General features: G+C 44.9%; 2 protein-coding genes across 2 annotated transcripts; one reads left to right on the top strand and one right to left on the bottom strand.

Moving 5' to 3' along the window:
- Positions 1–81: 81 nt before the first annotated feature.
- Positions 82–2,206, bottom strand: LOC121587499 (HIG1 domain family member 2A). The gene is made up of 2 exons (XM_041904490.2): positions 1,708–2,206; positions 82–850 (listed from the first exon to the last, which is right to left on the bottom strand). Exons 1-2 carry the CDS (start codon positions 2,141–2,143, stop codon positions 687–689), a joined length of 600 nt encoding a protein of 199 aa, XP_041760424.1. The 5' UTR covers positions 2,144–2,206; the 3' UTR covers positions 82–686.
- Positions 2,207–7,232: 5,026 nt separating this feature from the next.
- Positions 7,233–18,363, top strand: LOC121587481 (FAS-associated factor 2). Its single transcript, XM_041904455.2, has 11 exons — positions 7,233–7,317; positions 8,056–8,124; positions 8,386–8,520; positions 8,846–8,922; positions 9,027–9,165; positions 12,162–12,247; positions 12,499–12,590; positions 15,874–16,051; positions 16,792–16,963; positions 17,144–17,287; positions 17,519–18,363. Exons 1-11 carry the CDS (start codon positions 7,255–7,257, stop codon positions 17,699–17,701), a joined length of 1,338 nt encoding a protein of 445 aa, XP_041760389.1. The 5' UTR covers positions 7,233–7,254; the 3' UTR covers positions 17,702–18,363.
- Positions 18,364–23,240: the final 4,877 nt, after the last annotated feature.

Genomic DNA, 23,240 nt, shown 5'->3' with positions numbered 1-23,240 from the left:
CTTAACCGCTTTATTGGTCCTAAGAGCCAGATGCTCCACCGATGCGCCATCTTTCTCTCAAGTATTACAACACACAAACAATTCACTTTTACATGTTTATAAAGGGATAGACATGTACCCTGCGTGTGTGAGGATACAATGCTCTGTGTTTCACTTGACATGGCCAATACATGGTTTGTGGAACTGACAATACATGGTGCTAAAAAGGTGGTTCAGAGTCTTGGAATAATGATCTGTATTATACAGAGGTGGATCTCACTAACAGAGAGGCAAGCGGTAGTGGGTCGGCTGGCCCATTTCCTCCAACCCAGAGATGTTTTTCAACCTATGTGGATGGCTGCATTGCACTTCAATTATACAGTTACACAATTATGTTTTAAACTCAAGGCAGTCAGTGCCCTGCTTGCTTTGCCATCTGCAGGACATGGTGTACATTTCATTTGACTGGACCAGCCCAAAGCACAGTTAAGGGAGGCCAGAAACAGGAGAGAGAAAAGCAGTAAGTTTTAAATATCTGTTCCGTTAGTCTTTCTACACATTCAAACAACATTTCATTCACCACCACAGTTCTCTCCAAATGAATGGATAAACTGGCAGAATTTGTCTAATAAGAAACCTTGTTTTCTTTTTCCGTTGCAAAACGTTTTGCTACGGTTTTGCAGTAATGAATACAACCCTGACGCTGCTCAGTCTTTCTTCAGAGCCGTGGCGAACACGCCGAAGATGATAGCGACGACGGTGAAGCCTTGTGCGAAGATACGCCCTCTCATCAGGAGCTGGGACTGCCGGGTCTTGCCTTGTTTGAAGGCTCGGAGACCGTACATCAACGCTCCAGCTGTACCGAGACAACCTGGGGAGAGACGCAGAATATCGATTTTATTAAAACCAAAACAATTAGGTTTTCCATAACCAGTCTGAAAACAGCGGGTGTGAAAAGAGGTGCATTCAGTAGCTTCCATTTGGTTTCACAGTGGTCCCAATGCTTCTCTGTTCTGTTTTGGAGGGTCTGTGAAGGTGTACAATCAAAGTACTGTAAAAGGTCAAGCACCCTGACCACTGTAAATCTTAAGATATTTTAGGCCTGATTGTGTATGCAATTCATCCTGTAACCACAGGGGAAATTACAGCTACAGAGAGAGCATGCCCAATGTGGAGCAGTTCCCGATGTTATATTCACATAAATGTTCAATACCTAACTATGTTATACAGACAGTTTGTCCGCTGGTCTACCAGTGTAGCCTAGCACCCAGGGTATGACCCATTGATTGCACTAGTTTACCATTATAATACATGTTTATTATGAAACTCCTTGACAAGGGCATTATGCCCCCTGTAATGTTTCATAATGGGGCTTGGAACACTAGTCTGTGTTCCAATCAAATAATCAATGCTGAGGCCTTTTAGTGTACCTTATTAGGTCCACAAGGTCACTGCGCATGACACATCTTATTAAAAACTGTAGCTGGCTGTACCAAATTAAAGTTGATGGTATGCTGTTCCCTGCTGTAGCTAGCAAACGAGTTAAACATAGTTAGCTAACTAGCTACAACACGGTTGTCTCTTGGTCGTAAGCCGCCACATGAATGACCAAATGACAGTCTATTCAACGAATGAATCATCTAACGTATTAATAGTATGCATTGAAGCCGACTAGGTACAGCTGTGGACAATTTTCACTTGAGTTACAGTACTCATTACGCAACTCACCTATAGGGACGAAGGGGTTCTCCTTCGACTTCCTCATAAACTTCTCCTGGAACGTCTCTTCTCTGGGTCGCGACAGCGGTGTAAATCCTTCTATAACGGGGGGTTTGGATATGTCGAACATTGGTAAATGGGTCGTTGTTGTCGCCGACTGTTCAGGGACAACCGGGGTAGCGGCAGCAGCCATGCTTGCAGACTGTCTGTTCACAAAGCTATGGTTGCTAGCTACAGAGGAAGGGTGAACGGTTTGGAACAAAGATGTTGAAAATATGAGAGATGACCTAATTAGAGGGCTTCCGTAAATATCACATGCTATAACGCAGAGGATTCTGTTGGGCCACCTTTGACCACAATTATCAATGCAAAGAAAAGTGTTGCAACGTGTTTGAAACTTGAAAAGCGTAGTAAAATAAAAATAAAACATGATCTTATTAATCATAAGTTATGACAAGGCCTCCCTTGGCCATTTTTCAAATAACAGAATGATACCTAAACTAAAGAAAACTTCACCACACTAAGTTACCGGTGTTTAGCCTGAATGACAGGTCGCCACTGATTCTGACTTACAATAATACCTTTGAGAGTTTTGGCAGTTTCATCTCACCATCAAAAAAAAAAACGTACACCAAACGGCCTGTGAGGAGTGCTACGAGAACAAGCACAACACAGTATAAAAACCGGAAGTCAGGGAAACCGGAAAGAGGTATCCTGCACGTTTTCAAGTTAAAAGTCTCCATTCTCTTTTACTCAGTTGAGTTTACTTCACATTTAGGTACAGTGCATTCGGAAAGTATTCAGACCCTACTATTCTAGATGACTGTTGGGAATATACTAGTAGACAAGGCAGTGGTTTTGGTTGGACAGTTGGAAAGCTTGCTGATGAGAGTGGTTTGAGGGAGTTGAAGGTTGGCCCTTCTGTGGTGATAGGGGATGTTCCTCCGTGGTTACTCCCAGATCATGTTGTTGATCTAACCTTGGTAGAGAAAAGGAAAGATTGGTCAGAAGTCAGTGATACAGTGCCTTCGGAAATTATTCAGACCCCTTGACTTTTTCCACGTTTTGTTACGTTACAGCCTTGTTCTAAAATTGATTAAATTGTTGATTCCCTTCATCAATCTACACACAATACCCCATAATGACAAAGCAAAAACAGGTTTTTAGAATGTTTTGCTAATTTATAAAAAATTAAAAACTGAAATATTACATTTACATAAGTATTCAGACCCTTTACTCAGTACTTTGTTGAAGCACCTTTTGCAGCGATTACAGCTGGGCGGCAGGTAGCTTAGTGGTTAAGATCGTTGTACCAGTAACCGAAAGGTCGCTGGTTCTAATCCCTGAGCCGACTAGATGAAAAATCTGTCGATGTGCCCTTGAGCAAGGCACTTAACCCTAATTGCTCCTGTAAGTCGCTCTGGATAAGAGCGTCTGCTAAATGACCAATGTATTCTTGGGTATGATGCTACAAGCTTGGCACGCCTGTATTTGAGGAGTTTCTCCCATTCTACTCTGCAGATCCTCTCAAGCTCTTTCAGGTTAGATGGGGAGCGTCGCTGCACAGCTATTTTCAGGTCTCTCCAGATATGTTCGATCGGGTTCAAGTCCGGGCTCTGGCTGGGCCACTCAAGGACATTCAGAGACTTGTCCAGAAGCCACTGCTGCATTGTCTTGGCTGTGTGCTTAGGGACGTTGTCCTGTTGGAAGGTGAACCTTCATCCCCAGTCTGAGGTCCTGAGCTCTCTGGAGCAGGTTTTCATCAAGGATCTCTCTGTACTTTGCTCCATTCATCTTTGCCTCGATCCTGACTAGTCTCCCAGTCCCTGCAGCTGAAAAACATTCCCACAGCATGATGCTGCCACCACCATGCTTCACCGTAGGGATGGTGCCAAGTTTCCTCCAGACGTGACACTTGGCATTCAGGCCAAAGAGTTCAATCTTGGTTTCATCAGACCAGAGAATCTTGTTTCTCATGGTCTGAGAGTCTTTAGGGGCCTTTTTGGTGAACTCCAAGCGGGCTGTCATGTGCCTTTTACTGAGGAGTGGCTTCCGTCTGGTCACTCTACCATAAAGGCCTGATTGGTGGAGTGCCGCAGAGATGGTTGTCCTTCTGGAAGGTTCTCCTGTCTCCACAGAGGAACTCTAGAGCTCTGTCAGAGTGACCATTGGGTTCTGGGTTCTTGGTCACCTCCCTGACCAAGGCCCTTCTCCCCGATTGCTCAGTTTGGCCGAGCGGCCAGCTCTAGGAAGAGTCTTGGTGGTTTCAAACTTCTTCCATTTAAGAAAGATGGAGGCCACTGAGCTTCAATGTTGCAGAAATGTTTTGGCACCGTTCCCCAGATCTGTGCCTCGACACAATCCTGTCTCGGAGCTCTACAGACAATTCCTTCGACATCATGACTTGGTTTTTGCTCTGACATGCACTGTCAACTTTGGGACCTTATGTAGACAGGTGTGTGCCTTTCCAAATCATGTCCAATCAATTGAATTTACCACAGGTGGAATCCAATGAAGTTGTAGAAACATCCCAAGGATGATCAATGGAAACAGGATGTGCCGACAGACATGGCAGCTCTGCTTCTAGCTCCTCAGCAACAGACATGGCAGCTCTGCTTCTAGCTCCTAAGCAACAGACATGGCAGCTCTGCTTCTAGCTCCTAAGCAACAGACATGGCAGCTCTGCTTCTAGCTCCTAAGCAACAGACATGGCAGCTCTGCTTCTAGCTCCTAAGCAACAGACATGGCAGCTCTGCTTCTAGCTCCTCAGCAACAGACATGGCAGCTCTGCTTCTAGCTCCTCAGCAACAGACATGGCAGCTCTGCTTCTAGCTCCTAAGCAGCAGACATGGCAGCTCTGCTTCTAGCTCCTAAGCAGCAGACATGGCAGCTCTGCTTCTAGCTCCTAAGCAACGTTGCAGTATTTTTTTGTGTGTGTGTGTGTTATTTCTTACATTATTAGCCCAGGAAATGTTTTGTGTTATTACATACAGCCGGAAATAACTTTTGGATATCAGAGCGGCTGTAACTCACCAACTGATTCCAGAGGCTGATGCAAAACACCGCCGGCGGAGAAGAGGAATTCGGAGTGGACTTGGAATGCACACCATCCACCGCTTTCCGAGTATATTACTCGCTAATGTTCAGTCTCTGGATAATAAAGTACACGAGCTCAGGGCGAGGATCTCCTTCCAGAGAGACATCAGGGACTGTAACATACTCTGTTTCACAGAAACATGGGTCTCTCGGGATATACTGTCCCCGTCCATGCAGCCAGCTGGTTTCTCAGTACAGACAGGACTAAAGAACTCTCTGGGAAGAAGAAAGGCGCGACATTGCTCATCCTAATATTTATAATATTTATATATTCCTTAAGTCCATTATTTTACTTTTTGGTTGTGTGTATTGTTGTGAATTGTTAGATATTACTGCACTGTTGGAGCTAGAAACACAAGCATTTCGCTACACCCACAATAACATCTGCTAAACATGTGTATGTGACAAATAAAATGTGATTTGATTTGATTTGACCTAAGCTCAATTTCGAGTCTCATAGCATGTACGTTTGCCCACTGACAAAGACATGATCAGTCTATAATTTTAATGGTAGGTTAATTTGAACAGTGAGAGACAGAATAACAACAAAAAAATCCAGAAAAACGCATGTCAAAAATGTTATGAATTGATTTGCATTTTAATGAGGGAAATAAGTATTTGACCCCTCTGCAAAACATGACTTAGTACTTGGTTGCAAAACCCTTGTTGGTAATCACAGAGGTCAAACGTTTCTTGTAGCTGGCCACCAGGTTTGCACACATCTCAGGAGGCATTTTGTCCCACTCCTCTTTGCAGATCTTCTCCAAGTCATTAAGGTTTCGAGGTTGACGTTTGGCAACTCGAACCTTCAGCTCCCTCCACAGATTTTCTATGGGATTAAGGTCTGGAGACTGGCTAGGCCACTCCAGGACCTTAATGTGCTTCTTCTTGAGTCACTCCTTTGTTGCCTTGGCCGTGTTTTTTGGGTCATTGTCATGCTGGAGTACCCATCCACGACCCATTTTCAATGCCCTGGCTGAGGGAAGGAGGTTCTCACCCAAGATTTGACGGTACAAATCGTCCCTTTGATGCAGTGAAGTTGTCCTGTCCCCTTAGCAGAAAAACACCCCCAAAGCATAATGTTTCCACCTCCATGTTTGAGGGTGGGGATGGTGTTCTTGGGGTCATAGGCAGCATTCCTCCTCCTCCAAACACGGCGAGTTGAGTTGATGCCAAAGAGCTCGATTTTGGTCTCATCTGACCACAACACCTCTGAATCATTCAGATGTTCATTGGCAAACTTCAGACGGCCCTGTATATGTGCTTTCTTGAGCAGGGGGACCTTGCGGGCGCTGCAGGATTTCAGTCCTTCACGGCGTGGTGTGTTACCAATTGTTTTCTTGGTGACTATGGTCCCAGCTGTCTTGAGATCATTGACAAGATCCTCCCGTGTAGTTCTGGGCTGATTCCTCACCGTTCTCATGATCATTGCAACTCCACGAGGTGAGATCTTGCATGGAGCCCCAGGCCGAGGGAGATTGACAGTACTTTTGTGTTTCTTCCATTTGCGAGTAATCGCACCAACTGTTGTCACCTTCTCACCAAGCTGCTTGGCGATGGTCTTGTAGCCCATTAGAGCCTTGTGTCCCTGACATCCTTGGAGAGCTCTTTGGTCTTGGCCATGGTGGAGAGTTTGGAATCTGATTGATTGATTGCTTCTGTGGACAGGTGTCTTTTATACAGGTAACAAACTGAGATTAGGAGCACTCCCTTTTAAGAGTGTGCTCCTAATCTCAGCTCGTTACCTGTATAAAAGACACCTGGGAGCCAGAAATCTTTCTGATTGAGAGGGGGTCAAATACTACTTATTTCCCTCATTAAAATGCAAATCAATTTATAACATTTTTGACATGCGTTTTTATGGATTTTTGTTGTTGTTATTCTGTCTCTCACTGTTCAAATAAACCTACCATTAAAATTATAGACTGATCATTTCTTTGTCAGTGGGCAAACGTACAAAATCAAATACTTTTTTCCCCTCACTGTATGTACCAGTACAGAGGGATAGGCCAAGAAGTTATATTTATTTCAGTAAGATTGGATTTTTAGCGTTTATAGCAATGGTTATTCATTGTACTGCAGGGATGGAACGTACGTCGAAGAAAATTGAGGTTGTGGTGGCAGCTGCAGAGAGGTATTGGTGTGTGCGAGACTTGACATCAGAAGAGTTACAGGGAGTGTTAAGTGGCGATGTCCCATCATTTCAGGTTGAGGGCATGAGGTAGGAATTAATATATTTAAATAGTGGAGAAGGGTGGTGTTAATTATTAATAATAATTTTGAATTCGTGAGTGTTGTGTTAGATGGTAGGGTATTTCTTTATTTTATTATATATTTCAAGCAAAATATAAGGGAGTTGTACTCCAGTCTAGTAGGTGGCGGTAATGCAACAAATTGGATGCCGACCGCCGTTAAACCTCATTGAAGAAGAAGAAGAAGAAGAATCGTTAGCGAGGTAAGATGGCGGCGCCAGAGGTGCAGGAATTATCTCAGGCGCAGACCGAAAAACTCCTTCAATTTCAGGTAGTCAGCCTTTCTTCAGCTTACAGTAATTTATATATAACTACATATTAATGTATGTTTAGATATATGAAGGAAATAGTTTAAAATAAAGCACGTTATGGTTATAAAAACGCTTTTTGACAAGATAATTTTGATACCCCTAGCGCCACTGTTAACGTTAGCTAACAAGCCAGGTAGCTACCGTTAACGTTATTTCTAGCAACACACCAATTATTTTCAATACAAACTATTGTCTTGAATTGCTTGTCCGTTCCCGACAATTCCCCCCAAAGAAACACATCAGCAAACTTCAATCAGTGTATGGTGAATTAGAAAATATATTTTGAACTTAAGTTATCTGCAGGACTTGGTTTACTTACGACAACTAGCTAGCTAGGCTAACGACAGTTGGCTAGCTAGCAGTTTGTTTGGTCAGCAACGCTAACGTTACTTAGTTTGTTAACTGTTAGTTGGAAGATGGTTTGAGAGTGATCATCAGACACAACTGTTACGGTGGTTAGTTCCTAGTAAGGCCCCCCTCTGTTTCATCCAGACCCAAGATGTGGAAATGGCTTGTAGGAATTATTGGAATAAATTCGTTTGTCCCGAACGACTGTAAGTCGCTTTGGATAAAAGCGTCTGCTAAATGGCATATTATTATTTTATCTTCACATCCTCGCCTATCAATTGGAGATGTGTCCAGTCTCGTGTACACCAGTGTTAGATCTGAGAATTATGATTTTTGCATTTGATTTCCAGGACTTGACAGGCTTGGAGTCTATGGACCAATGTCGTCACACATTAGAACAACACAATTGGAACATTGAGGTAAGAACTGTCACCCAAAAAAAAAACCAGAATGCAACTTTTTGAAGTGGGCCTTTGAAGACTACATAATCCACAAGTCATGATGCACCCAGTGAATACAATCATTTCTCAGTGGTTGCACTGTTATGAATGAATTACGTACCTCGTGACAAATGTTGCCTTCAATGTTCATGATCTCTGCTCTTTGAAATGGTCATGGTTGAGTCTTCCTGTGCTGTCCAGGGTGAGATCAAATGGATAATGTGATGTGTGCGTTCCCAGGCTGCGGTGCAGGACAGACTGAACGAGCAGGAAGGAGTTCCCAGTGTGTTTAACCCGCCGCCCTCCAGACCCTTACAGGTCAACACAGCAGACCACAGAGTGTATAGCTATATCGTCTCCAGGCCACAACCCAGAGTACGTACACAGATTCTCTCTCTCTCTCTCTCTCTCTCTCTCTCTCTCTCTCTCTCTCTCTCTCTCTCTCTCTCTCTCTCTCTCTCTCTCTCTCTCATATATTCTTCTTTTTGATCACGTGTCACTGGGAAACTGCGGTAAATTGTTCTTGCATCTCAACTTAAAAGGTAGACTCTGCAATATGACATTAAAATACACAGTGGGGCAACATTCTGCTTACAGAAATCAACTCTGTAACTGAAATCATCCAGCTGTGGTATTCTCATTGAATCTTTCCACTGTTCCCACCATCATGTCTCATCTGGTCTTTTTCTTACATTTTCAGGGATTAATAGGATGGAGTTACTACATGATAATGCTACCTTTCAGATTGACATATTACACACTTATGGACATATTCAGGTAATACAAAAGAAACTGCATTTGTCCATCAGTTCCCGTTATTAACATGAGCTGCCTGACGTTTCTGTATGAAGGTGACTGATTGGTTCCTCCTCCTCTCCTAGGTTTGCCCTGCGGTGGGTCAGGCCAGACCCTCGTGGACGCGTCACAGACCCTGTGGGTGACGTTGTCTCTTTCATCCATAGTTTTGAAGAGAAGTACGGTCGATCGCATCCAGTGTTTTACCAGGGAACATATAGCCAGGTGTGTTACTCAGGTTCCCCAGTCCAGTTTCAATCTCAATTTGGGTTACTAGTATCTGACCATAAACAAGAAGTATATTGGAACGCATAAGAACATTACCCAAAAAGTTGAGACACCAAGTTTTATTTTATTGAACAACCGACTAAATGGTTTTAAGGAAGCAGATGTTCCAGAATCCAGATTGATTCAATCCATTTAGAACCTACACTACATGACCAAAAGTATGTGGACACCTGCTCGTCGAACATCTCATTCCGAAATCATGGACATTAATATGGAGTTGGTCCCCCCCTTTGCTGCTATAACAGCCTCCACTCTTCTGGGAAGGCTTTCCACTAGATGTGGGAACATTGCTGCGGGGACTTGCTTCCATTCAGCCACAAGAGCATTAGTGAGGTCGGGCACTGATGTTGGGCGATTAGGCCTGGCTCGCAGTCAGCGTTCCAATTCATCCCAAAGGTGTTTGATGGAGATGAGGTCAGGGCTCACCGATCTCGACAAACCATTTCTGTTTGGACCTCGCTTTGTGCACGGGGGCATTGTCATACTGAAACAGGAAAGGACCTTCACCAAACTGTTGCCACAAAGTTGGAAGCACAGAATCGTCTAGAATGTCATTGTCTGCTGTAGCGTTAAGATTTCCCTTCACTGGAACTTGAAAAACCGCCCCAGACCATTATTCCTCCTCCACCAAACTTTACAGTTAGTACTATGCATTTGGGCAGGTAGCGTTCTCCTGGCATCCGCCAATCCCAGATGGTGAAGCTGGATTCATCACTTCAGAGAACGCGTTTCCACTGTTCCAGAGTCCAATGGCGGCGAGCTTTACACCACTCCAGCTGACGCTTGGCATTGCACATGGTGATCGTAGGCTTGTGTGCGGCTGCTCGGCCATGGAAACCCAGTTAATGAAGCTCCCGACGAACAGTTATTGTGCTGACGTTGCTTCCAGAGGCAGTTTTGAACTCGGTAGTGAGTGTTGCAACTGAGGACCGATGATTTTTACGCGCTTCAGCACTTGGCGGTCCCGTTCTGTGAGCTTGTGTGGCCTACCACTTCGCAGCTGAGCCATTGTTGATCTTAGACGTTTCCACTTCACAATAACAGCACTTGACCGGGGCAGCTCTAGCCGGGCAGAAATTTGATGAAATGACTTGTTGGAAAGGTGGCATCCTGTGACGGTGCCACGTTGAAAGTCACTGAACTCTTCAGTAAGGACATTCTACTGCCAATGTTTGTCTATGGAGATTGCATGGCTGTGTGCTCGATTTTATACACCTGTCAGCAACGGGTGTGGCTGAAATAACCAAATCCACTCATTTGAAGGGGTGTCCACATACTTTTGTATATACATTACCAGTCAAAAGTTTGGACACCTACTCATTGCAGGGTTTTTCTTTATTTTTACTATTTTCTACACTGTATAATAATAGTGAAGACATCAAAACTATGAAATAACACATATGGAATCATGTAGTAACCCAAAAAGTGTTAAACAAATCAAAATATATTTTATATTTGAGATTTTTCAAAGTAGCCACCCTTTGCCTTGATGACAGCTTTGGACACACTTGGCATTCTCTCAACCAGCTTCATGAGGTAGTCACCTGGAATGCATTTAAATTAATAGGTGTGCCTTGTTAAAAGTCAATTTGTGGAATTTCTTTCCTTAATGCGTTTCAGCCAATCAGTTGTGTTGTGACAAGGTAGGGGTGGTATACAGAAGATAGCCCTATTTGGTAAAAGACCAAGTCCATATTATGGCAAGAACAGCTCAAATAAGCAAAGAGAAACGACAGTCCATCATTACTTTAAGACATGAAGGTCAGTCAATATGGAAAACTTCAAGAACTTTGAACGTTTCTTCAAGTGCAGTTGCAAAAACCATCAAGCGCTATGATGAAACTGGCTCTCATGAGGACTGCTACAGGAAAGGAAGACCCAGAGTTACCTCTACTGCAGAGGATAAGTTCATTAGAGTTACCAGCCTCAGATTGCAGCCCAAATAAATGCTTCACAGAGTTCAAGGAACAGACACATCTCAACATCAACTGTTCAGAGGGGACTGTGTGAATCAGACCTTCATGGTCGAATTGCTGCAAAGAAACCACTACTAAAGGACACCAACAAGAAGAAGAGACTTGCTTGGGCCAAGAAACACGAGCAATGGACATTAGACTGGTGGAAATGTGTCCTTTGGTCTGGAGTCCAAATTTGAGATTTTTGGTTCCAACCGCTGTGTCTTTGTGAGACGCAGAGTAGGTGAACAGATGATCTCTGCATGTGTGGTTCCCACCGTAAAGCATGGAGGAGGGGGTGTGATGGTGTGGGGGTGCTTTGCTGGTAACACTGTCTGTCATTTATTTAGAATTCAAGGCACACTTAACCAGCATGGCTACCACAGCTTTCTGCAGCGATACGCCATCCCATCTGGTTTGGGCTTAGTGGGACTATCATTTGTTTTTCAACAGGACAATGACCCAAAACACACCTCCAGGCTGTGTAAGGGCTATTTGACCAAGGAGAGTGATGGAGTGCTGCATCAGATGACCTGGCCTCCACAATCACCCGACTTCAACTCAATTGAGATGGTTTGGACCTTAGAGTGAAGGAAAAGCAGCCAACAAGTGCTCAGCATATGTGGGAACTCCTTCAAGACTGTTGGAAAAACATTCCTCATGAAGCTGGTTGAGAGAATGCCAAGAGTGTGCAAAGCTGTCATCAAGGCAAATGGTGGCTATTTGAAGAATCTCTCATATAAAATATATTTGGATTTGTTTAACACTTTTTTGGTTACTACATGATTCCATATGTTTTATTTCATAGTTTTGATATCTTCACTATTATTCTACAATGTAGAAAATAGTAAAAAATAAAGAAAAACCCTTGAATGAGTAGGTGTGTCCAAACTTTTGACTGGTACTGTATAGTGTGTGTAACTTGGTTGATTAGCTGGTAGTGTTATTCAGTGAGCTGTGTTTGTTTTCCCCCTGAAGGCATTGAATGATGCCAAACGTGAGCTTCGCTACTTGTTAGTTTACCTCCATGGAGAGGACCACCAGGATACAGACCAGTTCTGCCGGTAGGTCCCATTTTATGATCACTTTATGATCCATTTACATGAGGTCTAGTTATAATTTAGGTTCTGGTGGTTTGGGATATTTAGTCAGTTGATTGACTGGAGGTATTCCTTGCATGTTTTCTTATTTGTGTCATGCTTGGTATTCTTCATAATTAGTATAAATGATTATAGACATTTTGTTGATTTGGACTTCTTTCCTCTCACAGTTGATATTAACGATGTGCCTCTTTCTGTTACCATCTTCCTTCCAGCTCCACGTTATGTACAGAAGAGGTCCAGACCTTCCTCAACACCAGAACGCTGTTCTGGGCCTGCTCCACCAGCAAGCCTGAGGGATACAGAGGTAATGGTCTACTCCTGCACGCGTCTTCACTACCTGGGTCTGCTGGAGCTGGACAGGAACAGGCCTCATCCTGTATACTCTTTTATTGATGCTGTAAATTGAGGACGTGTTCTCAGTCAGTTTCATCTGGTCAAAAAGGGTTAAAGATAAAAGTCAATCATCTGTGCTGGAACTTTGGATGATTTTTGTCAGTGTCCTCTAAGATATGAGGGGGGGGGGGGATCTCTTCATCCAGGAGCTCTAAGATATGAGGGGGGATCTCTTCATCCAGGATCTCTAAGATATGAGGGGGGGATCTCTTCATCCAGGATCTCTAAGATATGAGGGGGGATCTCTTCATCCAGGATCTCTAAGATATGAGGGGGGGATCTCTTCATCCAGGATCTCTAAGATATGAGGGGGGGGATCTCTTCATCCAGGATCTCTAAGATATGAGGGGGGATCTCTTCATCCAGGATCTCTAAGATATGAGGGGGGGATCTCTTCATCCAGGATCTCTAAGATATGAGGGGGGATCTCTTCATCCAGGATCTCTAAGATATGAGGGGGGGATCTCTTCATCCAGGATCTCTAAGATATGAGGGGGGATCTCTTCATCCAGGATCTCTAAGATATGAGGGGGGATCTCTTCATCCAGGATCTCTAAGATATGAGGGGGGATCTCTTCATCCAGGATCTCTAAGATATGAGGGGGGGGATCTCTTCATCCAGGATCTCTAAGATATGAGGGGGGGATCTCTTCATCCAGGAGCTCTAAGATATGAGGGGGGGATCTCTTCATCCAGGATCTCTAAGATATGAGGGGGATCTCTTCATCCAGGATCTCTAAGATATGAGGGGGGATCTCTTCATCCAGGATCTCTAAGATATGAGGGGGGGATCTCTTCATCCAGGATCTCTAAGATATGAGGGGGGGGGATCTCTTCATCCAGGATCTCTAAGATATGAGGGGGGATCTCTTCATCCAGGATCTCTAAGATATGAGGGGGGGTCTCTTCATCCAGGATCTCTAAGATATGAGGGGGGATCTCTTCATCCAGGATCTCTAAGATATGAGGGGGGGATCTCTTCATCCATGATCTCTAAGATATGAGGGGGGGATCTCTTCATCCAGGATCTCTAAGATATGAGGGGGATCTCTTCATCCAGGATCTCTAAGATATGAGGGGGGATCTCTTCATCCAGGATCTCTAAGATATGAGGGGGGGGATCTCTTCATCCAGGATCTCTAAGATATGAGGGGGGATCTCTTCATCCAGGATCTCTAAGATATGAGGGGGGGCCTCTTCATCCAGGATCTCTAAGATATGAGGGGGGGGATCTCTTCATCCAGGATCTCTAAGATATGAGGGGGGGCCTCTTCATCCAGGATCTCTAAGATATGAGGGGGGGCCTCTTCATCCAGGATCTCTAAGATATGAGGGGGATCTCTTCATCCAGGATCTCTAAGATATGAGGGGGGATCTCTTCATCCAGGATCTCTAAGATATGAGGGGGGGATCTCTTCATCCAGGATCTCTAAGATATGAGGGGGGATCTCTTCATCCAGGATCTCTAAGATATGAGGGGGGATCTCTTCATCCAGGATCTCTAAGATATGAGGGGGGATCTCTTCATCCAGGATCTCTAAGATATGAGGGGGGATCTCTTCATCCAGGATCTCTAAGATATGAGGGGGGTGATCTCTTCATCCAGGATCTCTAAGATATGAGGGGGGTGATCTCTTCATCCAGGATCTCTAAGATATGAGGGGGGGATCTCTTCATCCAGGATCTCTAAGATATGAGGGGGGATCTCTTCGTCCAGGTTCTCTAAGATATGAGGGGGGATCTCTTCATCCAGGATCTCTAAGATATGAGGGGGGATCTCTTCATCCAGGATCTCTAAGATATGAGGGGGATCTCTTCATCCAGGATCTCTAAGATATGAGGGGGGGTCTCTTCATCCAGGATCTCTAAGATATGAGGGGGGGGATCTCTTCATCCAGGATCTCTAAGATATGAGGGGGGGTCTCTTCATCCAGGATCTCTAAGATATGAGGGGGGGATCTCTTCATCCAGGATCTCTAAGATATGAGGGGGGGTCTCTTCATCCAGGATCTCTAAGATATGAGGGGGGTCTCTTCATCCAGGATCTCTAAGATATGAGGGGGATCTCTTCATCCAGGATCTCTAAGATATGAGGGGGGTCTCTTCATCCAGGATCTCTAAGATATGAGGGGGGATCTCTTCATCCAGGATCTCTAAGATATGAGGGGGGATCTCTTCATCCAGGATCTCTAAGATATGAGGGGGATCTCTTCATCCAGGATCTCTAAGATATGAGGGGGGATCTCTTCATCCAGGATCTCTAAGATATGAGGGGGGATCTCTTCATCCAGGATCTCTAAGATATGAGGGGGATCTCTTCATCCAGGATCTCTAAGATATGAGGGGGGGTCTCTTCATCCAGGATCTCTAAGATATGAGGGGGGTCTCTTCATCCAGGATCTCTAAGATATGAGGGGGGTCTCTTCATCCAGGATCTCTAAGATATGAGGGGGGATCTCTTCATCCAGGATCTCTAAGATATGAGGGGGGGCTCTTCATCCAGGATCTCTAAGATATGAGGGGGGATCTCTTCATCCAGGATCTCTAAGATATGAGGGGGGGATCTCTTCATCCAGGATCTCTAAGATATGAGGGGGGGGATCTCTTCATCCAGGATCTCTAAGATATGAGGGGGGCCTCTTCATCCAGGATCTCTAAGATATGAGGGGGGGCTCTTCATCCAGGATCTCTAAGATATGAGGGGGGGATCTCTTCATCCAGGATCTCTAAGATATGAGGGGGGATCTCTTCATCCAGGATCTCTAAGATATGAGGGGGGGATCTCTTCATCCAGGATCTCTAAGATATGAGGGGGGGCCTCTTCATCCAGGATCTCTAAGATATGAGGGGGGGGTCTCTTCATCCAGGATCTCTAAGATATGAGGGGGGGATCTCTTCATCCAGGATCTCTAAGATATGAGGGGGGATCTCTTCATCCAGGATCTCTAAGATATGAGGGGGGTCTCTTCATCCAGGATCTCTTCATCCATTACTTTATATCAGCGTTTTAATCTGTGTTTGGTGTGTTTTTCACTGGCTGGGTTTGTGTGTCTGTGTGTGTGTGTCTCTGTGTCTCTGTGTGTCTGTGTGTCTCTGTGTGTGTCTGTGTGTCTCTCTGTGTCTCTCTGTGTGTCTCTGTGTGTCTCTGTGTGTCTCTGTGTCTCTGTGTGTGTCTGTGTGTCTCTGTGCCTCAGTGTCCCAGGCGCTGCGTGAGAACACCTACCCGTTCCTGGCCGTGATCATGCTGAAGGACCGTAAGATGACCGTGGTGGGACGTCTGGAGGGGCTCATCCAATCAGAGGACCTCCTCAACCAGCTGACCTTCATCATGGAGGCCAATCAGACCCACCTGATGTCTGAACGCATGGAGCGGTAAGGAACGGAGCTGGGTTTATTCCTACCTGATGTCTGAACGCATGGAGCGGTAAGGAACGGAGCTGGGTTTATTCCTACCTGATGTCTGAACGCATGGAGCGGTAAGGAACGGAGCTGGGTTTATTCCTACCTGATGTCTGAACGCATGGAGCGGTAAGGAACGGAGCTGGGTTTATTCCAACCTGATGTCTGAACGCATGGAGCGGTAAGGAACGGAGCTGGGTTTATTCCAACCTGATGTCTGAACGCATGGAGCGGTAAGGAACGGAGCTGGGTTTATTCCAACCTGATGTCTGAACGCATGGAGCGGTAAGGAACGGAGCTGGGTTTATTCCAATAGCAAGTCCAGGCCATCTGGCACTCCAGACAAACTCAAACAAAAGTATGTGAATAGTTTTTTTAATGTATTTGAAACCCAGGTCTGAATTGATTGCTTATTTTACTATAATGAAAAATACAAATGTGGAGATGGTCTCTGGTCCTGGAGGGATGTGGTGTGCCTGGAATTTGAATTAGACCTCAGCAACTATGTTAATAGAACGTGTGTGTGCCTGCGTATCACTTTGTGTGTCCGTGTCCATTCGTGTGTTTTTTTATTTATTTAACCTTTATTTAACTAGGCAAGTCAGTTAAGAACAAATTCTTATTTACAACGACGGCCTACACCGGCCAAACCCGGACGACGCTGGGCCAATTGTGCGCCGCCTTATGGGACGGCGTGTGTGTGTGTGTTCCAGGGAGGAGAGGAACCAGACGCAGGTGTTGCGGGCGCAGCAGGACGATGCCTACCTGGAGTCGCTGAGAGCCGACCAGGAGAAGGACCGGAGGAAGAGGGAGGAGCAGGAGAAGGTCCAGGCGGAGGAGGAGATGGTCCGGCAGACCGTTCTGGCCGAGGAGAGGAGGAGGAGGGTGAGGAGTCTTTTACACTATCTGCCTCCTCGCTCGCTCTCTGTCTCCTCGCTCGCTCTCGGAAGGACTCTCTCACGCTCTGACTCCTCTCTTTGCCTACAGTAAAACTGTTTCTTGTCTTGGTCCTATGTTTTTTAATACTTTGTTGTTGCCAGTTTGACACAAATTCTGTGTTTTTAGACGCTGGAGGAAGAGAAGGAGCGCAAGTCAGAATGTCTTCCCCCCGAGCCCACGGCAGACGACCCTGACAGCGTCAAGATAGTTTTCAAACTGCCTAACGACACCAGAGTAGAGAGGCGCTTCCTCTTCCAGCAGTCTCTGACGGTAAGAACACAGCTCTGCTCAAGTCAGCTTACAGGTGGTGGCATTTTAACTGTCCCGGTGCATACCAGTGGGGGCTTGACTCCCAATTCTACACAGCAAACTCCTAGTCACTCTTACATGTGTTATTTTAACGTTTTGATTTAACTCCCCTGGCGTATACCAATGAAACGTATGGTTTTGACAAAAAAAAAAAACCTTGCATCTCACCCATTTCTCCCTCTGTGTTTCCAGGTAATATACGACTTCCTGTTCTCATTGAAGGAGACCCCGGAGAAATTCCAGATAGTAACAAACTTCCCTCGCCGGGTTCTGCCCTGCCTTCCCACGGAGGAGCAGCCCAATCCTCCCAGCCTGAAAGAGGCCGGCCTCAGCCGTTCTGAGGTCCTCTTTGTTCAGGATCTCACGGACGATTGACACCTAGCTAACCTTCTCCTCCACCTCCAACATGGGAAAACAACTGTTCTGTTTTTTTTGTTTTTTTTTGTATCTTCACAATTTTATTTTTATGGCCGTTGTGCACAAGGGATCACTGTCTGAAAGAATGAAACAAAAACTCTAACCCAAAATAATTTACCCCTAGCAGAGCTGATACCACCACCTCTCTCCAGTTCAATTTGGTTCTGTTTAAAAGGAGAGCAATGTGAACGTTACATATACGTTACATATTTAAAGAACAAGGCTGAAAAAGCACGACTTTTTATTATTATTATTTTTTTCAATCAAAGTTGACGCTATAATGTGATTGTCATGAGACGACCAAACAGGCGAGGTTTGAGTTCCGTACCACCAGAGTTCAGTTTAGAACTACAACACAGTTCAGTTTAGAACTACAACACAGTTCAACAACCAGAAGAAGCCACAGCTTTGACATGTGGCTTTACCCATCTATAGTAAAACAGTCAGCCCATAGTCTGGGCTGGTCATGTAAAGATGTCATTTTCCAACAACTATAAATTAAACATTTTTAAAATGTTGTGGTGGTTTTGATAATATTCCTGTCAGTCAGTCCTCTTTGCCTGTGCTCAGGTCTCTTGGTCTAATAAATCGCAGGCTTCCTACCAGCCCACAGAAACTCTGCTAACCTTGAAGCCATGTCAGTTTTAATATTTTTGTTAGGTATGTAGAAAACAAACGTATTATGCTAACCCATGAGTAAAAACACATGACCAAAAGTATGTGGACACCCCTTCAAATGAGTGGATTCGGCTATTTCAGCCACACCCGTTGCTGACAGGTGTATAAAATCAAGCACACAGCCATGCAATCTCCATAGACAAACATTGGCTGTAGAATGGCCTTACTGAAGAGCTCAGTGACTTTCAACGTGGCACCGTCATAGGATGCCACCTTTCCAACAAGTCAGTTTGTCAAAATGTCTGTCCTGACAGAGCTGCCCCGGTCAACTGTTAGTGCTGTTATTGTGAAGTGGAAACGTCTAGGATCAACAACGGCTCAGCAGCAAAGTGGTACGCCACGCAAGCTTACAGAACAGGACTGCCGAGTGCTGAAGCACGTAAATTGTCTGTCCTCGGTTGAAACACTTACTACCGAGTTCCAAACTGCCTCTGGAAGCAACGTCAGCACAAGAACTGTTCGTCGGGAGCTTCATGAAATGGGTTTCCATGGCCGAGCAGCCGCACACAAGCCTAAGATCACCATGCGCAATGCCAAGCATCGGCTGGAGTGGTGTAAAGCTCACTGCCATTGGACTCGCTTCACCATCTCACCGCGATTAATCACGCTTCACCATCTGGCAGTCCGACGGACAAATCTGAGTTTGGCAGATGCCAGGAGAACGCTACTTGCATGAATGCATAGTGCTAACCGTAAAGTTTGGTGGAGGAGGAATAATGGTCTGGGGCGGTTTTTCAAGTTCCAGTGAAGGGAAATCTTAACGCTACAGTATGCAATGACATTCTGGACGATTCTGTGCTTCAACTTTATGGCAACAGTTTGGGAAAGGCCCTTTCCTGTTTCAGCATGACAATGCCCCCGTGCACAAAGCGAGGTCCATACAGAAATGATTTGTAGAGGTCAGTGTGGAAGAACTTGACTGGCCTGCACAGAGCCCTGACCTCAACCCCATCAAACACTTTTTGGGATGAATTGGAACGCCGACTGCGAGCCAGGCCTAATCTCCCAACATCAGTGCCCGACCTCACAAATGCTCTTGTGGCTGAATGGAAGCAAGTCCCCGCAGCAATGTTCCAACATCTAGTGGAAAGCCTTCCCAGAAGAGTGGAGGCTGTTATAGCAGCAAAGGGGGGGGGACCAACTCCATATTAATGCCCATGATTTCAGAATGAGAGGTTTAATGAGCAGATGTCCACATACTTTTGGTAATGTAGTGTAGGTGTCATAAAATGCTACAGAGCTGGATGTGAAGAAAATATAGTTTATTTTGGCCGTCATCCTGATCTCACGAGATCACGTTCCTTTTCTCTGCACAGTATGAGAACCTAGGGCTTTGGTCAAATATAATGCACTATATAGGGTGCTATTTGGGACACAATCCTGGCATTCATGACAACTCTGGTGATTACAGTGAAAACAGGCAAAGAAGCGCTTGGTAATATTGGTATACATTTATTAGTGAACAACTCAAATCAGCCACAACTATTTAAAAAAAAAATAAGATCACACGACTCGGTAAAGCAGAACTAGCAACTTTCATTTAAAAAAAGTACAAATCTGAAAAATGTCAATCAGTATACAGATGTGTATATATAATACACTTTAACTAGTTAAATGCTACAAACAATGATTCCAATGGAATGAAAAAATTATAGCATTAAGAACCATTTTCATATATATATATATATTAGCTTTTTTATTTTTTCAAATCCAAACATGGAAAAAATGAGGTAACCGTAAATGTGCAAGTACCAAAACAAACATCCTGTTTCTATTGCCAAACATGCCCCTCGCGTGTTGGGTGGAGCCCCCTAGAGGCTGGAGGTGAGTAGTAGAATCAGTAAACAGACCACTATCCCGCCACAGCAACAGATCATTGGAAAAACAGTTGAAATCTACGGCGCAGCAAAAAAAAATCAAATCCTAAAGAAATGATTTTAGCTGCTTATTATTGGAACTCCATTATCTGTCTCTATTTGTTCCTTGTGCACCACAAGCTGTGAGATTAAATGGATCACAGAAAGACTACAAGATTTGTCATGTTTTGATTTGAAGTTACATGAGGTTTTCAGAAGAAAATCACAATATGGTTAAAACCTGCCAATTATATGTTTACCCCCCCAAACCAAACCATGGTGCTAATGTTTCAATAAGTGAATAAAAGGTATCTAGCGCAGGGTGGAGGACAGGCTCGTTGTAATGGCTGGAGCGGAGTCAGTGGAATGTTACCAAACATGGTTTCCATGTGTTTGATTCCATTCCATGTTTATTTATTTTTATTTCACCTTTATTTAACCAGGTAAGCCAGTTGAGAACAAGTTCTCATTTCCAACTGCGACCTGGCCAAGATAAAGCAAAGCAGTGCGATTAAAAACAACAACACAGAGTTACATATGGGGTAAAACAAAACATAAAGTCAAAAAATACAACAGAAAATCTATATACAGTGTGTGCAAATGTAGTAAGTTATGGAGGTAAGGCAATAAATACGCTATAGTGCAAAATAATTACAATTTAGTATTAACACTGGAGTGATAGATGTGCAGAAGATGATGTGCAAATAGAGATACTGGGGTGCAAATTAGCAAAATAAATAACAATGTAATAACAAAATGGGGATGAGGTAGTTGGGTGGGCTAATTTCAGATGGGCTGTGTACAGGTGCAGTGATCGGTAAGCTGCTCTGACAACTGATGCTTAAAGTTAGTGAGGGAGATAAGAGTCTCCAGCTTCAGAGATTTTTGCAGTTCGTTCCAGTCATTGGCAGCAGAGAACTGGAACGAATGGCGGCCAAAGGAGGTGTTGGCTTTGGGGATGACCAGTGAGATATACCTGCTGGAGCGCAGACTACGGGTGGGTGTTGCTATGGTGACCAATGAGCTAAGATAAGGCGGGGATTTGCCTAGAAGTGATTTATAGATGACCTGGAGCCAGTGGGTTTGGCGACTAATATGTAGTGAGGGCCAGCCAACAAGAGCGTACAGGTCACAATGGTGGGTAGTATATGGGGCTTTGGTGACAAAACGGATGGCACTGTGATACATCCAATTCGCTGAGTAGAGTGTTGGAAGCTATTTTGTAAATGACATCGCCGAAGTCAAGGATCGGTAGGATAGTCCGTTTTACGAGGGCATGTTTGGCAGCATGAGTGAAGGAGGCTTTGTTGCGAAATAGGAAGCCGATTCTAGATCTAACTTTTGATTGGAGATGCTTAATGTGAGTCTGGAAGGAGAGTTTACAGTCTAACCAGACACCTAGGTATTTGTAGTTGTCCACATACTCTAGGTCAGACCCGCCGAGATAGTGATTCTAGTCGGGCGAGCGGGTGCAAGCAGCGTTCGATTGAAGAGCATGCATTTAGTTTTACTAGTGTTTAAGAGCAGTTGGAGGCTACGGAAGGAGTGTTGTATGGCGTTGAAGCTCGTTTGGAGGTTTGTTAACACAGTGTCCAATGAAGGGCCAGATGTATACAAAATGGTGTCGTCTGCGTAGAGGTGGATCCGAGCTTCACCAGCAGCAAGAGCGACATCATTGATATACACAGAGAATAGAGTCGGCCTGAGAATTGAACCCTGTGGCACCCCCATAGAGACTGCCAGAGGTCCAGACAACAGGCCCTCCGATTTGACACATTGAACTCTATCTGAGAAGTAGTCGGTGAACCAGGCGAGGCAGTCATTTTGAGAAACCAAGGCTATTTAGTCTGCCAATAAGAATGCGGTGATTGACAAGAGTCGAAAGCCTTGGCCAGGTCGATGAAGACGACTGCGCAGTACTGTCTATTATCGATCACGGTTATATTATCGTCTAGGACCTTGAGCGTGGCTGAGGTGCACCCATGACCAGCTCGGAAAACCGGATTGCACCCATTCACTCCATTCCAGACATTATGATGAGCCGTTACACGTCTTCTTTAAAATGTCCTTCAGCTGGGTTGAACGTAACTGACCATTGTAGGGCTATTAGTATAGCAACATGCTCTAAGAATCCATCTGATCCCCATTCCCACAAGTGACAGCATCACACCTAAAGCAGATCTAATGGCTTTTCACTATGGCTTTTCAGTGAACCGGGTTTAGTTCATTATCTGAGGCAATAAACATAGCACACATTTTATAACCAGGCAACTTATTATTATTATTATTTTTTTTTAATAAAAGCGCAATAAAATCTTGTATTCATTCAGTTGTGTTACAAATGTGTGCAGTACAATGCATGGCAGTTATCAGCTGAGCAGTAACGGAGCCCCCACCACCTGAAGAACGGACCCAAAGCCAACTAAAAGCGGTAACGGAGCCCCCACCACCTGAAGAACGGACCCAAAGCCAACTAAAAGCGGTAACGGAGCCCCCACCACCTGAAGAACGGACCCAAAGCCAACTAAAAGCGGTAACGGAGCCCCCACCACCTGAAGAACGGACCCAAAGCCAACTAAAAGCGTAACGGAGCCCCCACCACCTGAAGAACGGACCCAAAGCCAACTAAAAGCGGTAACGGAGCCCCCACCACCTGAAGAACGGACCCAAAGCCAACTAAAAGCGTAACGGAGCCCCCACCACCTGAAGAACGGACCCAAAGCCAACTAAAGCGGTAACGGAGCCCCCACCACCTGAAGAACGGACCCAAAGCCAACTAAAAAGCGTAACGAGCCCCACCACCTGAAGAACGGACCCAAAGCCAACTAAAAGCGGTAACGGAGCCCCCACCACCTGAAGAACGGACCCAAAGCCAACTAAAAGCGGTAACGGAGCCCCCACCACCTGAAGAACGGACCCAAAGCCAACTAAAAGCGGTAACGGAGCCCCCACCACCTGAAGAA

This window comes from Coregonus clupeaformis, unplaced genomic scaffold, assembly GCF_020615455.1.
Source record: "Coregonus clupeaformis isolate EN_2021a unplaced genomic scaffold, ASM2061545v1 scaf0755, whole genome shotgun sequence".
NCBI classification, from domain to species: Eukaryota; Metazoa; Chordata; class Actinopteri; order Salmoniformes; family Salmonidae; genus Coregonus; species Coregonus clupeaformis.
The sequence above is the reverse complement of the archived record's forward strand: the minus strand, read 5'-3'. Positions and strand labels throughout refer to the sequence as shown.

What these genes read in the sequence shown, in the direction of transcription:
- LOC121587499 (XM_041904490.2), bottom strand. Translation starts at nt 2,143, where the DNA reads ATGATTAATAAGATCATGTTTTATTTTTATTTTACTACGCTTTTCAAG. An exon ending in GAACCCCTTCGTCCCTATAG is followed by an intron (nt 851 to 1,707) that starts GTGAGTTGCGTA and finishes GTCTCTCCCCAG; the next exon opens with GTTGTCTCGGTACAGCTGGA.
- LOC121587481 (XM_041904455.2), top strand. Translation starts at nt 7,255, where the DNA reads ATGGCGGCGCCAGAGGTGCAGGAATTATCTCAGGCGCAGACCGAAAAA. An exon ending in ACACTTATGGACATATTCAG is followed by an intron (nt 8,923 to 9,026) that starts GTAATACAAAAG and finishes CTCCTCTCCTAG; the next exon opens with GTTTGCCCTGCGGTGGGTCA. An exon ending in ACCAGGGAACATATAGCCAG is followed by an intron (nt 9,166 to 12,161) that starts GTGTGTTACTCA and finishes TTCCCCCTGAAG; the next exon opens with GCATTGAATGATGCCAAACG.